Genomic DNA, 18,276 nt, shown 5'->3' on the forward strand with positions numbered 1-18,276 from the left:
TCTGCTGCATCTGACCTTTTTAATACTTAAATATGCAGGCAGCACTTTGCTGCGCCGCTCGGCCACAGAGAGTCAATATGTCAGCGTTTATTGAAGGCCCGCAGAGCTCGGCAGGGTTGGCAGCCCTCTTTTCATGCCTGGCGGCCCCCTGAGGTGCTGCCTCTATTGGCCCTGAAAGGCCTGGGAGACTCCCGGCCTTCCGTTGTTTAAGGTGAGCCCGCTCTCCCATAGAGGCAGCCGACCAGAAAGGGGCTTCCAAAGAGCCTTCAGAGCCATGACAAGATGGCTAAAAGACCATCACCCATCACCTCTCCTCTCCACTCCATTCTATTCATTCTTTCCCAACCAAACCTCTTGAACTGCTGGGGAAAGAAAGGCGCTCATAAGTGTACATTGTGAGTGTAACACTATCCTTCGTGGCCTCACTGTTTGCTTGCTCTCTTATAGCCCTGGAAAGCATGGAGAACTAGTATGTTGAATAAAACAGTTGTTTTGCACTGAACAGCTTACCAAGGCAAACTAAAAACCACTTCAGTGCTCTAAATATTATGCAACAACAGATCTCTTTATGTCCTCATTCAATCAATGAGAGCATTTATGAAAATATTCACTGCTACTACTATTACTAATAATAATACTGCTACTACTACTACTAGCAGTACTACTACTACTGTGTGGATTTTCTACAAATTTCAATAACTTGAAATCTTTTGCCATAAAGAGGTTCTTACACCCACTGTATAAAGTAATAATTGATGACTTTGAAGGCTCTGTCATTATCATGTGTTATAGATTGCATGTACATTATAAAATACATGTTTCCAGCAGCCCGTCAGTGGTGCCTGGTGTCAGAACTTCCCGTCCCAGCAGTCAGGAGAGCAGACAGGTTGGGTAAATCCAGCCCTGAGGCCAAGCAGATAGTAGAGAAACAGATGCTTGTCAGAGATAGCACATCATAATAGGCTGTTTGTACTATACTCTCTTTCTCTTTCAGCTCTCACGCACAAACAGAATAGCTGTGGAACGACTACAGCTAAATTTAAGCATCAACAGGCGATCTTGCAGGCGAAACATGTTTTTTTTTAAGTAATACATTTGTCACTGACCGTCATTTGCTGAATAGATTTATTCTGTTAGACTTGGTCAGCGCTCGTGGTACAAAACTGAAAGCGGGGCTTGATTGTAATTATACTGGAACTAATATGCTTTTCAAAATGACCCATAATGAGTTTCATGCAGCTCTCCAGAGCTCTGTCAGTCTTTGTCTCTCCCTGTCTTGGTCAAAGTCCGGAACGAAACACCACTGGTGTCAACATTCAGCACCAAAACCCACAAATCACTGTTTACACAAGTGCATTATTACAGACAATAAACTAATAAGACTGGATTTTTTGGGGCTGACTCAGTACCTGTATTTGTTGTGGGGAAAATTCTTCCTTAAGGGGTTTGACAAGAGGTTTTAAAATCCTGGGCCTTCTTCTTCTCTGAGTTCTCAGTGCTGTTTTAGGGAAAGCTGAATCACTCTGGTTTAAAATGATACCATCCAAGCTCTATGGTGTTGAAAAGCAGTAGATAACATTAATTTATCCCTACATGATACTGCATCTCCTGAGACAACAGCAACTACTTTACACTGAAAGATGTTTTAAAGATACGGACATCAGTTTATTGAATATTTTAGGACCGATGTTAAAAACTTGCATACATCTGAAAATGATCAAGGACACAAAAAGTCCCAATACTTATTTTCATTCTTCCTTCAGGCTTAAAGCAGATACACAGTGAACATGTGTGAATTGTAATGGTTTAGTGGTAGCTTGACTTCATATTCAAGCCTTGCCTATACTCAACAATTCCCTTCTGTAGTTGCGTCCTGCTATCACAACAAGATGACCCCCGCTCACATTCAGTGTTAACAGGCTTATTTAATTACAATATAACAAGACAATTCGTTCATTTTGATTCCATTTTAGATTGATTCTTCAATTAGGAGAAGGTCAGGAATGTATGCAAATCTTTTTTTTGTTGCAAACATATTGCTTTTGTGAATGCCACGGACCCCGAAGGAGAGTACACATTCTGAGATATTTAATTAGCCGTTAATTTGGTGATAAAAACGCAGAGACTTCATCATGGTTTCCTTGCTCTCCCTAGAACATTCAAATGCAATTACAGCTATCATTATTTAGTAATCGGAATGCCCCTTTTTACTTCAACAATGAATGGCTTTGAATTTGACCATAACGTTTTAATTAGATTTGTTTTTTGAGAGAGAGAGAGAGAGAGAGAGAGAGAGAGAGAAAGAGAGAGAATGTGCTTGTAGTTGCTGCACATGATGCGCCAACGATATCATACAAAAAGGGCATGGATGTATTTCTACACCAATATTATTCACAGTCTCTATTGTGAGAGCAGAGCATGTGTTTTTATTTATGCTGTGGCACATTTGCAAGCCCTGTATGTGAGGAGCTTCGCCATGCTCCCATTCGCCTGATAAGACGAAGCATGCCAATCGTGGGATCTGGTGGAGACAAAGATGAGGTCCAGGTTGAGCCTCTCTATCGGCTCTAGGCGTCTGTCTCATTACCATAATCTCCGGTTCCCATTATCGGCAAGAGAGACTGGGAGAGAGGAGCTGACCTTCCCGATCCAGTGGGCTGTCAAACTTTATTTTATTCCATCCCGGGGATCCTCATTGTCCTGCCATCCAAAGCTTGCATGAAGCTGCTGCTAGCATGCGATACCAAACCGTGAATGGTGTTCAGGTTGTCAGCACTGCCGCCTGGACACTGCCGGCGACACCGTGGCACAACATGCACTCTCCAGCAGCCTGCCAGCTCCTTTCATTTACATTCACAATCATTTCCTAGGTCTGCTTACCGAGCCACACATATAACACCAATCCTAAACGTCTGAAGAAAAATAAGGAGAGAGACAGACGGTGAGAGAGAGAGAAAACTGGGGTTTGGTAGTAAGGTGATTCAAAAAACAAAAACAAAAAAAAAACCTTAAGGCAGCTCTCCTCAGACGCACGGCCAAATCCATGCAATGTGGGCTGAGAGAGAGAGAGAGAGAGGAAAGTGTCAGAGACAGAAAGTAATGCAAGGCGAGGAAGCGTAATTTTGCTACCATCCCTCCCCCACCTCTGCCCCTCTTCTCCCCTAAATCCACCAGCATGTGGAGGGAAAACAAATAAGGTCCATGCCGTCGCTGCAGCACCCCGAGGACTCTGAGGTGCCTTTTGGAAAGTGATCCCAGCCCACCGCACCGGCCTCAAGTGTTGTCACGCTGTGTTAGCGCCAAATCGCTTTGCAGCAATCCCCCCCATCCCTCCAACAACCCACCAACAACAAACAAGATATGTATATGAACGCATTCTTTAAAGGCTGTGCGTGTGTATATATATTTTTTACCTTCGTTTTAGGAAAACAAATCTTAGCGATGACTAAAATGGTGGAGGAATTGATTTAATTAATGCAGCACCATGTCCTGCGGCCACATGTAATCCGTTGAGAATTCTCTAGCGGGAGCTTTCGAGGGGGGCGGTTGGGGGGAATACAAAAAGATATCCTCCGTGAGACTCTTCCAGTGGCCTGTAATGGGAGCCTCCGACTAATCCCATAATTCCTTGTTTAATTAAACTACAGAGCCGACCCTGTAGTTTTCTAAGCCAGTTTGACGGGCCTTTTCTTTTTTCAGTTTTTTGTTATTTCACCGGCGTGTTACCAACTTTTACACATCATGAATACAGTCACACACACAAACAACCAAATAACCAGCGGTAGGACTTTGGAAAAATATCCACCTCCACTCACACACTCGCCACAGTCAATACCCAGAAGTTATTGCATCACCATCTGAGTGTATTTTGGATACAACTGTATGTATATGACTTTTCAAATAATTGTATAAAATTTTGATCTGTAAATTTGCAAACCATTGGTCCATCTGAGACCAAAATAGTTTGTTGTAGTCTTATATACAGACATGTAGTCGAGGGTAAACCCCGTTAAACCCAGTTTACCCACCTTTTTATTTGCAGAATAGATTTTACCCACCTTTTTAAATCTTTATAAAGTGAATTCATAGTATACATCATAGCAAGTAAGCAGCATCAATATATTTTATCACAAAAAAACATGAATGTTTTCTGAAAATATAGCTGATTTTTACTTCTGTTGGTTATTATTTGCCTTATGATGATCACTGACTGGAGGTCATACTTTACCCCTCCCTTTATTTACCACTACATCACTGCTTAGATGTTAATTGCTGTAAAAAGTGTCTTTGAAGGGTGTCATTATGTCAAAACTGTCACTTCCGACATAAATGGCCATTATTAGGGCTTTAGGCATACCAGCTTTCAAGTGTTTCTTGCAGAAAAGTTAAGAGTTTGGTGCCACACCCAGCTACTCTACTTCCCTGCTGTCCCCCCAGGGGCTCTAATGGAGTCAAACAGCAGTGCTGACATTTCTAGTCCGGACCAACCATTCCCACACACACACACCGGCATGCAGTTATTAAACATGCTCACATAGTATTGAGTGGATAGTACTTGTCTCTTACATACACACAAATACCCCATACACACACACACACACACACACACACACACACACACACACGTGTTTACAAGTAATTTATTAATAAAAGAAGGTCCGTTGGAACTGTGGATCACCTCAGCCTTGATTATTATATACTGCTTTTGTTAAATAACATCATTTTCATCATCTTCATCATTTTTTCCAGGGTTTCACTGTAACCCTCTTTATCAAACCAGATTGTGTCCACATCTCCCTTGTCACCATTATCAAAGCAGGCTGCAGCATTAGTTGTAGAGGAGCATTGTGGTATGAAATTAAAAAGCTGAAGTTGAGATATAACGTTCTAGATCATTGCAGTCATGATGCTTTGGATTGAGCTGGGAACACTTCTAGACAATGGAAAGTCAGTTTTATTAATTTGCTCTCAGTTTCACATCAACTTCACTATTTAAGTTTCACTATATGTTAGGATAACAACAACTCTTAATTTTAATCAGTGAATGTTTTTTAACCTTTATTCAGAGAAAGTGAGCATGCTTAGTAGAGAGTGGTTCTCCTGGGGCACTTGGGGGTTGCGTGCTTTGCTCAAGGTCTGCACCCACATTTTCCCAGTTGGTCTGAGAATTTGAACCTGCAAACTTCTGGTCACAAGCCCGCTTATTATCTAACCACTACTGCTACCCCCAATTAATAAGTTGAAAACCAAATACAAGCACTGTATCGGTGGCTACAATCATTTTGTTTGGGGCTGTGTTGAGCTGTTTTTAGCTGGCTCTTGTAAACCTCAATCCTTCACTTATTGCCACTTGATCCCTCTGTGAAGTGGGTGCCTTTTCCTGGAGTGGCGACCTGAACTGAGACACATTAGGGGAAAAAAGGCTGCTGGCGATGCCAAGCAACATCAGAGCTACTGTATGTTTTAAAATGACCCTCCAGCTCTTTTCCTGCTTTCCCTCCATTCTTCTCCTAATCTTCCTCTCCAGCGAACATTTTGACGTTAAATAGATGTTGAGCCGCAATGCCAATGCCTGTGCCCCTACCCCTTGCCAGTTCTTTTTGAGATACTCATTGGGGTCTTCATGAACCACTTTTTTTCTGGCCCCTCACCTGAGACCAGTTTGCATTGGGTGTCCCTACCAGGAGCATGAGGCTTCCGACAACATTGCTCCCAGGGTCACTGAGGCTCACAAACCCCTCCACCACAATAAGGTTGCGAGTGTTGGAGGGAGAGTGGAGGGTGTGATCTAACTACGGAGGACACTGCTCAGCCTTCCTGGGAAAGCCTATGTCAAGCTGCTGGAAAGCAGACTCTGGGCCAATGGTCGAACCTCAGATTCGGAGGAACAATGTGGATTTCATCCTGGTCATCCAGCTTTTTACCCTCTTACAGATAATTGGGTTCATCAGAGTTTGCTAATCTAGTCTACGTGTGTTTTGTGGATTTGGAAAAGGCCTAAGTATGACCTGAGTTATAGAATGCTGGGGCCACTGCTGCAAGCCATTCATTCCTTATACACTTGGAGTGAGAGCTGCATGCTACAGTGGCATCTCTGCTGTTTGCGGATGATGTTGTCCTTTTGGCTTCATTGGAGTATGATTTTTGACGTGCACTGGAGCGGTTTGGGATGAGGGGCCATGGTTCTGTCCTGGAGAAAGGTGGCCTATCCATTCAACTGACAAATGGTGGAGTTCAGGTAGTGAGGGTGAAAGGGATCATAAGATTGACTGCCCATTAGCTGCAGCGGCTGCAGTAATGTAGGTGTTGTATTGGACCGTAGTGGTGAAGAGCTGAGCCACAAAGCAAAGCTCTCGATTTACCTGTGAATCTTCGTTCTGACCTTACCTATGGTCATGAGCTCTGGGTAGGTGCTGAAAGAATGAGATTGCAGATACACATTCCCCAGCATTTCTGAGGAGGAGCTGGAGGGACTATATCTCCCAGCATGCCTGAGGAGGAGCTGGAGGGACTACATCTCTCAGCATGCCTGAGGAGTTACTGGAGGAAGTTGCTGGGGAAAAGGATGTCTCCCTGTTGCCACGGTGACCTTGACCATAAGTGACCATATAAGTGGCTAGAAAATGGATGCATGGATGGATGTTGAAAAGACAGCCTGCACCAACATTGAAAACCTGTGTAAATATAGCACCAAAATGAAAGTTGAGATGATGTCTGTAGTCGTCCATAGCTGCTACCTGCATCATTCTGTGAAATCAGGGCCTAAATATCTTTCTGATATCAGTTCAAAACAGTTTCCAAAGCTGTTTTAATGAGTTTTTACCCTGCCATAATATCATATTGTGAAACTTTTGTGCTTGTTTGGGTTGACATTAAATCTGTCATCCTCCTGCACATTGCTGTCCATCAAATGCTTGCTGGGTCACTTTCTCCTCCCTCATCTATTTTCTCCATTCCTCCCTCATTTTCCAGCCCTCTCCCATTCCTCCCTCCTTCGCTCTTCCCATTTACTCACTGCAGAGTCATCACCACCACCACTGTCTGCTTTTATAACATAACATCATTTTCATTATCTTCATCATTACTTTTAGTGTTAAACTGTAACGCTCTTTGGATTGTGTCAAAATGGATTGTGTCACATCTTCACATCAGAAATGACCTGTACCACCTACTCTCCTCTCCTCTCCTCTCCTCTCCTCTCCTCTCCTCTCCTCTCCTCTCCTCTCCTCTCCTCTCCTCTCCTCTCCTCTCCTCTCCTCTCCTCTCCTCTCTCAGGGCTGTCATTTCCTCCAATCTCCTCCTCTCCACCCCCCACCTCCTCTTGAATCCTCCATCCCTCCCTGCATATCTATGAGGTGCAGGCTAGAGGCAGGCAATGCAGCGATCCCTACCATGCAATGACTTAAAGCAGAGGGGGAGAAGCCATGGCTGGGTGCTGGATTAGATGTGGAGAGGGATCAGCCCCCACTCTGCCCTCAAACCACTGGCAAATAAATAAGGGCACTACTAAACGCCAGGCCAGATGAAATTAGGAGGGTGGAAAGTGGATAAGAGTGTCCTCAGACTGGCTTCTCTGTCACCTCCAGACATAGGTTGTGATAGCCAAGAGGTTAGAGCAGCAGGCTTGTGTCTGGTCACTGGTTCAAATTCCCAGACTGGCTGGAAAAATGTGTGTGGACAAAGAAAATGACTAACACTCTCTCCCCTGAAAAATAAGGCTGCGTTCACACCAAGCATGTTTGGAGCGGTTTATTCAAACTCTGGAATGTTTACTCATTTAGTTTGGCTCATTTGGCCAGGTGAGAACAATGCCATTGGAGTGGCACTCAATAACTGCACTGAGACGCCTGAAAATGTGGGTCTCGGTCCTCTTTAAAGCAAACTACGGTGTGGTTCATTAGGAGTGAGAACTTAATCAAACCAACTACAGGAAACGACCCCAAAACGCAAGGGTTTATGAGTATAAGGAGACTGATGTTGACATCTGATAGCTTGAAAAGCCTAGCATAATAAAATGAACTGAGGGCAAAGCAAAGTCTGGACTGATGCTCATATTCAGCTATTTCTTCATGTGTTCTTAACTGGTATGAACACCAGAGAAGGTCAATTAGGGCAAAGAGTGCAGACAAGTCCATCATGCTTAAAAGTTACAGAGACTGGAATCTGACTTGTTTTAACTCCCCTGCTCGCTGGCTGCAAATCTCTCAAATTTTGCAGGATGACAGGTTACCAAAACTCTGTCCAATAAACAAGCTTCTTGTGAGTCCATTTGATTTTTGTTTACACACCCTGGTTCACTTGTAACTGGTTCTGTGAACCTTAATCCAACAATCCAACAAGTAAAACATGTAGCGAACGCTTTCAAGCTGAAGGAACGAAAACACGTTCTTCCGCTTCTAACAATATGACATGAACGCAGCAGAACAAAGAACAAGGAAGTGTGTGAGCAACACTAAAAAGTTTGGGCTATTATATTGGCCTATTATAACTAAAATATCATGATAATTGTTCAATCACAGCCATTTACTGTGTAACTGCAGTGTGAGTGTTGCGTTGAAAGTAATCTGAAGGAGAAAGTTGCTTGTGTGTATGGTTTTTGTTCGCTCCGGGAAAAGTCTAATTATTTTTATTACTAATTTAACATTAGTGAGGCCAGTTTTACTCTTTTTCTTGTCCTTTGGTTTGACCTGCTTGACCTGATGGACTTTGTGAGGGGGAGTTGGTCTGGCTGGATGTGGAAGACTCTCTGTCCTCTGAGTCTGTTCAGTGCAGCAGGGATGTGCAGTTCATAGCCACTGATACCACCGAATGCTGAAATATCCAATGCCACTGTCATACCTCTTTACTGACCAAACTTTATAAGACATAACACGCATTATATCACATTATAACGCTCCAACAGAGTCATTTACTCATTTCATCAGAAACAAAAGCGTCATAAATCTACATTCGCTTTAACCTACTCGCCAATCCTGGCATGTAGTAGGGAGCTATATTTGAAATGGATAGCTGTGTGCATCAGATAATCTTCCACAGCTACTTAAAAAAACAGCGCGGATACATTGTGCGTGGGGGATTCAATGAAATCAGCTGCACAATAAATATATTGGGAATATTTACACCCTGCCAGTTTTTTGTCTGGGCTGCCCTGGGGCCTATAGTGAAAGAATGGTGGTACACAGATCGCCAAGGTGGTCTGGAGAGATTAGCACCCCCCATTCCCCTCCAACTCTCAGCTCCATGCCCCAGGGGATACTGGGATATGTGGGTACTGATGCAGGATTGTATTTACCAAGAAAAAAGGCTCTGTCATATAAATAACCACACAGTGAAATAATATAGCCCTCAGAAGAGTCAGAGGAGGCCATGTTATTTGAAGCAGCAGTCGTCCCATCTTTCTCTGCCTCCCTCTCTCAATATTCACCCATTCTTGTCAGTAATTGTGAACATACATTTTGCTGCTAGAAGCTTTTTTGCAACTGATAATGTAATCACTGCCAGATGAACTTTTCCAAATGTAATAACTTGTCCTTCTAAATGGGCTAAAAAAAAAAAGATCTGTAAAATATATGTTACAGCCCTTATAAAGTAATAATAGCTGGTTAATGCAATAATATGATGTTAGTACATTATCTGTTAATTTAATACATTAACAGGTTTTATTACTTTTTCATCCCATTTAGAGAGGTGTATGTATTACATTTTGACAAATTATTACATTATCAGTTGCTACACTTGATCAGGAAGCTACGCATTCTCTTGTTACAACTGGATCAGTGCTAATGTGTAGAGGAGACCTGTGGTATGAAATGAAAGAGCTGAAGTTGCGATTAAATGTCACAGATGAATGCTGAAGGTCGTGATGCTTTAGACTGAGCTGGGAACACTTCAATCATTGGACAACCATTTTTATTCGTATTTCACTGTATTTCATATATTGTTTATTAGTGAATTAGGTGTACGGTTATTCTATCGTTACATTTGTAGACGAAATTCAAACACACTGAAAAGTGTGTTAGATTATTGGACATGAGTGAGTGGACTTAAAAGGTTTTTACTGCCCCACAGCACAAAATGACCAGGGGTTGAACTTAAGGACCTTGGACTCTAACCCACTGGGCTAATAAAGTGAAATTTGTACTAGCCCAGACAAATTATTACTAGCCCAGTATAGATAATGTAATATTCAAGTTTAACGAGGCAGATCATGCTCTAAAATTATATACATGCATAAGAACCACAAGTTTGTGTTCTTTTGTTTATTTATAATCTGATGACGAATCTCACACATCAACAGGGGTACAGGGATAGTACTCCATTTTCTGGAATTTAAGCTTGCCCGAGGCGAGTGATTTTGGGAGCGATTTAGGGTTGTTGGTGGTCAATACCAATGACTCAACAATTACTTGGCTAGGTGCAAAGATTTCTGGCTTTCAAAACTCCCCACCCATCAGAGTTTAAAGTTACTCTCAATCCCCTCTCCTCAACCCCACCGGCAATTTCATCTGCTGCGGTGCCACAAGCGAGCAACTAGTGTTGCAGCCAACACTTTTCAAGCTACAAAAGCTAAAGAGCCTGGTTCGCAACCCAAAACAGCAAATGACAAAGCAGTATTATTATTACAGAATTTTGCATAGTGATATACATCAGTGTTGGGCTTGTTACTCAAACGGGGAATACTTCCATTCAGAGAAAGTCAACTTTTCTACCATTTCTCATCTAAGCAGCTCAGTGTGAGAGAACGACAACTAATTATGATGAAAATGCATCAGGGCTGGAGGTGGGATATAGGTTTTGTATAATTATTGATATTTAGAGGGATGATAACAAAAGTAACAACTTAGTTTTTGATTGGTAACTGTACTACTACTGAAATTGAAATAAACTATGTAATGCATAAAGTATTCAGTGTTTCCCCCAGAAGTTTATTCTTGGGTGGAAAAGCCTCTGAAACAGCATTTAAATCCTCATGGGACAAAATTCTTTCAGCTCTTTAAGGCAGGCTGAGCCCTGCCAATACTGGCCCCTTATATATAAGTCTATGTGTTGGTAATGTGGCCACAGCATAATGAATCAAAGTGAGGGAATACTTTGCTCAGTAAAGAGTTTGGAAACTGACTGTCCTCTGTTTCCATGTGTTTGTCCAGGCAGTCGGATGGACGAAGGCTCAGATGTGGAGTCGGAGCCCGACCTTCCCCTGAAGAGGAAGCAGCGGAGGAGTCGAACCACTTTCACAGCAGAGCAGCTGGAGGAGCTGGAGAAGGCTTTTGAAAGAACCCACTACCCCGACATCTACACCAGGGAGGAGCTGGCCCAGAGGACCAAGCTCACCGAGGCTCGCGTCCAGGTAAACGACATACCCACCAACTGATACGTACCAGTCCACCTGTGTAATGATTTCTGGCTTGTTGGTGGAACTTGCTATAGAATATTATTGTTATGAGATGTCCTAATACCTTTCCAGCAAGCATTTGATAGATGGCAACATGCAGCAGGTGGCCAAGTCCAACCCCTTTGTGCATGTTCAATATCAACCCAATCAAGCACAAAGCACAACATTTTCACAATATGATATTATGACAGGGTAAAAATTAATACTAAAATTGCTTTGGAAACTGTTTTGAACTGATATCAGAAATATATTTAGGTCCTGATTTCACATGCACATGATGCAGGTAGCAGCTGTAGACTACTACAGACATGATATGACTGAATTCACTGAGACTAAAGTACATAGGAGTCTAAAATCTGTTTGGCTCCTCAAATCACAATGATGACCACAAACAAAACAAATCAAACAGAGATACAAAGATGATTCAAAATGTGAGCAATAAATATAAACGAAAATGAATAAAATACGAGGGGATAAGAGAGCAAACACACAGGTCAATTAAAACAAGAATAAAAACACAATACAGACCCCAGTTCAAGTAAAAGCAAGCTTAAGAAAGTGTGTTTCAAAGGAGGACACGGAGTTGACAGCCTCATCTGGTTGGTCGGTCGTTCCAGCGCCTAGAAAGCTCCATCAGCATTGGGCCGTGATCGCACTCATCTCACAGGAGGCTTTTTTGAATGTGCCTGCACTTTTTCAATTATTTTCACTGGTTTGGTTGTGGCAGACGTGCGTCTTCTCCAAACTATGTGCCTGGCATTGTGGTGCGCTGCCGTGGGCTCCAAGTTGAACATGTCTCAACATTAGCCGCATTGCACATTACCTTAATGTGAAAAAGGCCTTGAAACAGACACTAACTCTTGGACGAGATGATAAAAACTCTCCGTGATTTGTTCTTCCAAGCAGGACGTCATGTAGCTGCATCCTCCGTTTCCTCCTCATCCTCCTCTGCAAGAGCAAGCAGAGTTTCCCATGTCCATTTGTATTTTTAGCGTTATCCCCTTTGGGGAGCGTGTCTATGTTCCCTCAGCCCTATGTTCCCTCAACCCTATCCCAACTTACCTTCTGACAGCCTTGACCACAAGCTTGCTCTAACCTTAACCTCAGTGACCTCATGCCTCAACCCAACCACCTCATCTGCCCTGGAACCACTCGACTGCAAGCAACCCTAACCCTAACCTCAACCATACGAGCTCCTTGCCTAAACACATAGGGCTGAGGGAACATAGGGCTGAGGGAACATAGGGATGACCCCCCCCCCCCCTCCTTTGTTACTTCAGCTAACACTAATTAGATAGCTTGCAAGTTTCTGTTAAACTTGAGAGTTCCCTCTGAACCAATCCTGTTAAAATTCAAACTGTAGAATACACACAAATTAGGCATCATCACAATCACATATGTCCAATAAAACACCTTACTGTATTTCTCTGGGATTAGAGCACCATTTCCCTTCCTCACATTTTCAACACTAGCTTTTTTTTGCACACCCCATTACATATTTACCCGCTTCTATTCACACATACATAAACTGCTCTTGAGAGTCTGCCAGCTGTTCGCATCTTGCCAAAGAAGCCTCTCTTTCTTCTCACTTCGCTTTTGACAGCTCCACTGTCTCCATGTAGCGCTGGAGGAAAATACTGTAGAGTTATAACAACAGCTGTTAGGTGTGCGGCGAAGGGGTGGGGGGCTAAAATGAGCTGGGGTTGCATTCCTGATGGATTTCTCACTCTCCAACATCTTGGCTGGGATCTTTTCTTCCCACCACTTTCAAGCCCACCGCTCCTTGTAAAATTCACCGCATATTAGAGAAGACTTCTTGGCTCTCTCTTGGGAGCTTTCAACCCAACAGCAACATGAATCAATCAAGGCCTAGTAAAACGAGGGCAGGGAGTCAAGAGCATGGCATGGAAACCAGTCCACACTCTGCTGCTTTACCTCTCTCCCCTGCAGACAGTGGAATAATCTATCTTAACCTGACACCGGTCAGCCCACAGTCAGTGGAGATCACACAATGTAAATCATCATGTATCCCTCTTACCTGTCATTGGGACATGCCGGCTTGAGCTATTCAAAAAATGAGGAAAGAACATCAAAAGACTATATGGACAGTTATTTACCCTCGTATCTCATTCCATTAAACATGCTGTTTGGTTTAGACTAGAGTGCGATACTGAATCGAGAGGTAGAGGCTTCAGAGTTGTGCTGGAGACGAAATAGCGCTCGGTACAGTAATTTCTTGTCACCATAAACAACCAGCAGAAAGTGTGGCTGGTCAAACAACAACATGACTTCTTGTCTGCTTAGCCAGCAACGCTCTTTGTCAGTAAAAGATTCAAAGTCAGTGGGAAAATCGTTAAAACAAAACCATCATCAAGGTCAGGCACGGAAAAGACATATCTCTGTCATGAATTTTTGCCTAAATTATGTCATGTGAAAGTCCAAGGTTTTTGAATGGTGGCAGTAATTTTGTTAGGTGATGTTCCCTTGTAATCTAATTTCTGGCTTTAAAAAAATCTCCATAAGGTCAGTGCAAATTTAATTTTGAAAAGGTCACAGAAAACTGGAGAAGAAAAATCTCCGAGACATGAAACAATTGTTACAAGTGCTGGAAAGTGCATGGAAAAAGGTTTATAGTTTTAGCTGTGGAGTTAGGTATTATTTATCAAAAGGTTATGCCTCTCAGCAGCATGCCAAATACTACATGTCAATATTTTGATGAACTATTTTTTAAGTGCCTTCTCCTGGTAGACCTCCTTAATATTTCAGAGGGGAAAAACATGAAAAGCTCTCTGCCAAAACTGTTCTAAACTATGTTAACGATAGATGATAGTCTAATGTATTGCGTACTTGGTGCTCACCATCCAATATGATCAAGGATTTTATCTTCAGTTGGAAAAGTAAAGTAACATCACAAAACCACCATGATCTTCAGGGAGCAAACAATAATTTTGCACTAATGCAGGGTTACACTTGTGCCGTTTCCTCAGTGTTTTAGTGTCATATAACAGTGAGCTTTGTGTTATTTTTGTGCATAGCATGGCAGTCAAGTTTCAAAACAGCCTACAAATTTGTTTTGAATCTCGTGTTTGACACGTGTCTGCAGTAGATCCTTAAGAAAGCAAGAAAGAAATAAGTGGGAGGTGAGGACAGGAAGAAACTCCAAGTAGCCAAGAAAGCGAGAAACCTCTATCAGAGACTGCTCCCTAATGAAAAAAGCATTCTTACTTTCCTGTTCTACCTTTGCCTAGCTGTTTGTCCAGCTGGCCTTATGGGGGTTTTCCTGACTGGATTTGGAAAAACTTAAAAGTCACAAGGAAAAGGCATTTTACTGGTGTCTTGCTTTCGCAATTCAATGTATTTCCGGTTGAAACAGGATGTAGAGGTAGGACATAACGCAATGAGGGACTGTTCAGAAGTGGGAGGGTTGGACCATAACAAACATGGACAGAGACTCAGAAGACTAACAAGGTGAAAAAGTTATTTTTCATTTCATTGAGTCTTTAACTCACCAGTTGGCCCTGCAGGTGCTAGAGGAGAGGTGGGTTGAGAAGGGCTCATTGTTAGTAGCACTGTCAAGCCAATGCAGCTGGTTACGTCCGAGAGGTACTGTGCAAAGAGTACCTGTTGGCATTATTCCTAATTCATGTCCCTGATGACTAACAGAGCTATAGATATAACAGATTTAACAGATGTGCTGCAATACTTTGCTAACATTAACTAACTGTGGTGTATTAAATTAGTCCACCCACATGAGGAGAGTGGCACTGGCAGATTATGTCAAACTCATTTGCTGCTGTGATTTATTCAATCCAAGGGCAAATGACTTGGTTATACATCAAACAACATCAGGAAATCAGCCGCAGAGGAGGCAGATCCCTGAATCTCCTCAACTGAGCTGAACATTTAGAGTGCAGGCAAGTTAAATCTATATAAGGAAAAAAAAACATATTTATTGTTGTATGCATGTGCAGTATTTATTAAGTTAAGGGAAGGACACAAAATATATGAGAAAGAATTGCCTCATCAGTTGGCCAGTGGAAAGAAGCACATTTGCCAGGTTCATCTTATTGGCTGCTCTATTGAGGAAACATTTCCAGCGCATAAAAATTTTATCTTAATTGCAGGATGGACGTGATTAGGTTCCAGGCATTAGTGAGACCCTCAGGAGTTACCAGAGAAAAGGACCTATTACAAACAATGAAGATTTATGTTTGGATGTCAGATACCCCAAAATATGAATGTCAACCCCTTATTTTAATCTTTGGCGAGTCGCCATGGTATCAGTGGGATAAAACCCTTCAAGGTGCAGGTTACTTTATGTTGGGTGGTTCTTCGCCTCAGTGTCATCCATTCAAACCCTTTAGTGTATGACTTGAAGGGTTTTATCCCTTGCATTTTAGCACTCTTGTCATATAGGGATGCACCAAACATTTATGTTGGAGCTATCCACATGCACACACCTGTGTACACACACACACACACACACACACACACACACAGTTACCTAAGTCTTGACACGCTGGGATGGCGTAAATACAAACAACTTATGTTTCTAATATCACCACAACCAAACACTAGTGTAAGCACTTTTCTATGGAGCAAATTTAATGATAAGATTTATACTAATATCTTCATTACATGAACTTGCAGCAACTATTTTGTACTCGCATTTAAGGTCACATACACATATACTTCATATATTTTGCATGCTTATAACTGAATATATGCACAAGCATGATTTATATTCATGCATAATTTAATTCCAAAACTTTTACATGCAAGGTCATCACAGCCTTTCTTCAAAATAAACATTGTACTCGTACTTGTAGTTGGTTTTGTATATTAGTATAGTGGGCCATTTGTTCTTAACCAATCATCTACCCTCTGAGATAATCTAAACCAATTACATGCAGTCTCTTTTTACAGTTGCTGCAAGCACAAAATTGAGCTATTAGTACAAAACCTCTGTCACGAGAATGCAAACTGGAATTCAAGTCTCAAATCTTTTAATTGCAAGTGTGCACGCAACCACAGAACCTGAAATTCCAGTAGAAAGCAAAGCTGCAAGCTCACAAAATGAAGATAGTAGTATTAATAGTCTGTCACTCGTCTCTCATCTTATGATAAATCATATAGATCTCTTTAAAAACCTAAACTAACCCCTTAACAGTGAACATCAGAGTTTTAAAACTTCCTGAGTTTCATACTCCTGTCCTTAAGAGCAAACCGACCTTGACTGACCTAGAGTTCTCTGTTGGAGTAGAGGTACTGTACATCCATGGTTGTGGTGAACCTTGCTCCGTACAAAAACAGCATGTGTTGAAGTCAGCTTAAAGCAAACCCCTCGGAGTCATTGGTTTTGAAGCGCCACAAAGGAACAAATGGGATTTGTGTCAATCAATGAGTTGGAAGCGGTCGTCGTGTACCAGGACCAGTGTTCAAACAGAAAGCGTTATTATTAGAATTTAAATGAATTTCTTTCAGTCTCTCTTTCTACTCCTGATAGTTATCGGGCTAATCCTCCCCCTCCACTCTCTCCCTCCCAGCTCTTCTTTAATTAGCAGCAACAACCCCAGAGAGAGAGAGAGCGAGAGACAAAGAGACAAAGAGAGTGATAAAGACAGACACTTTCTCTCTGGGGTCCTGGTTAATACTTGGCACTGATCTCTGATCAGTTTCACCAGGTAACATGAGTATGTATTCCTGTCTCAGCAAACTACACATGGCAGCAGTAAACGTGTCCTCCCCCACCAATGATGCAGTACCCCTCTGGGCCAATCAGAAACAGATATGCCACCTCGTTTTGACCTGTAATAGTAGCGCCCACTTCAGGCAAATTAGTGGAGTTTTGGAAAAGTCAGAAAGCAGTGGGAGAGACCAATCCACTCGTCCGTCCATTTGTTTGTTAATTTGTTCATTCATTTTGAACAATTTTGAATTAACCAAACGCCTCTTTGCATCAATTAGCGCCAAGTTGCGTCCATCTTGCTCAATTCGCCTCCTTCACTTGACTTTGCCTGCATTCACACCACATCTAACGCTGGTTCCTAGAATACTGCAAGCAAGCAAACAGCCAGTGATAATTCTTTGGAAAATGTCGAGTTTTGCTTTGCTGCATCAGGCCACTTGCCTCTTCGCCTCTTGGCCCCAGTTGACACATGAAGTTGCGTCCATCTCACCCCGCTTGCCTTCTTCCATTGGCTTTACATTTGCATTTGTATCTATATGTGTGTGTGTGTGTGTGTGTGTGTGTGTGTGTGTGTGCGCGTGCGTGTGAGATTGCTGCTGTCCATCTGTGCGCAGTAAAAGCCCATATCAAATGAGAAGAAAAAAAGAGAGAGAGACATAAAGAGGCCCATTCTGTCTAACCTCTCTCGACTGGTGACCTCTTCACTGCTCTCATCTCGCCTCCTCCACCACACTAGCAGACAGACAGAGAGAGAGAGAGAGCGAGAGAGATAGAAAAACTAAGGGAGAGAGAGAAAATGAGAGTTGTAATGAGGTAATGTAAGAGAACTAGAGGGATGATGGGAAGCTTTTACTAAGGAAAGAGCTTAGAGTTTCATATGAAGAGGCAGTAGAGACATTAAAGACCCATGCTGTAAATAGAAAGTGGTAGATCAAGAAGGAAAGGGGGGGGTAGAGAGAGAGTGAGAGAGAGAGAGAGAGAGAGAGGTAGAAGTAGAGGTAGAGAGAGATTGATGTCAGGTCTTTTCATGCCTCTCAGTCTCCGTTCTGTTGGACTTTTCTGCTGTGAAATTCAATCAGGTTATCCAGGTTTTACCGCTCGTCCTGGACATCAGCTACCCCTCAACACACACACTCACACACACACACACACACACACACATACACACACATACACTATATAGCACACATGCTTG

At 42.4% G+C, this 18,276-nt stretch overlaps 1 protein-coding gene across 3 annotated transcripts in view; it reads left to right on the forward strand.

Annotated features, from left to right (window-relative positions):
- Window positions 1-18,276, forward strand: part of LOC139933501 (paired box protein Pax-7-like) — a 63,432-nt gene that overhangs the window by 17,217 nt on the left and 27,939 nt on the right. For all 3 annotated transcript variants that reach the window (XM_071927608.2, XM_071927609.2, XM_071927610.2), the window contains one exon: window positions 11,148-11,347. In XM_071927608.2, coding sequence (XP_071783709.1) covers window positions 11,148-11,347 — 200 coding nt within the window. The remainder of the gene's footprint in view (window positions 1-11,147; window positions 11,348-18,276) is intronic.

Source organism: Centroberyx gerrardi, chromosome 14 (assembly GCF_048128805.1).
Source record: "Centroberyx gerrardi isolate f3 chromosome 14, fCenGer3.hap1.cur.20231027, whole genome shotgun sequence".
Classification (NCBI taxonomy): domain Eukaryota; kingdom Metazoa; phylum Chordata; class Actinopteri; order Beryciformes; family Berycidae; genus Centroberyx; species Centroberyx gerrardi.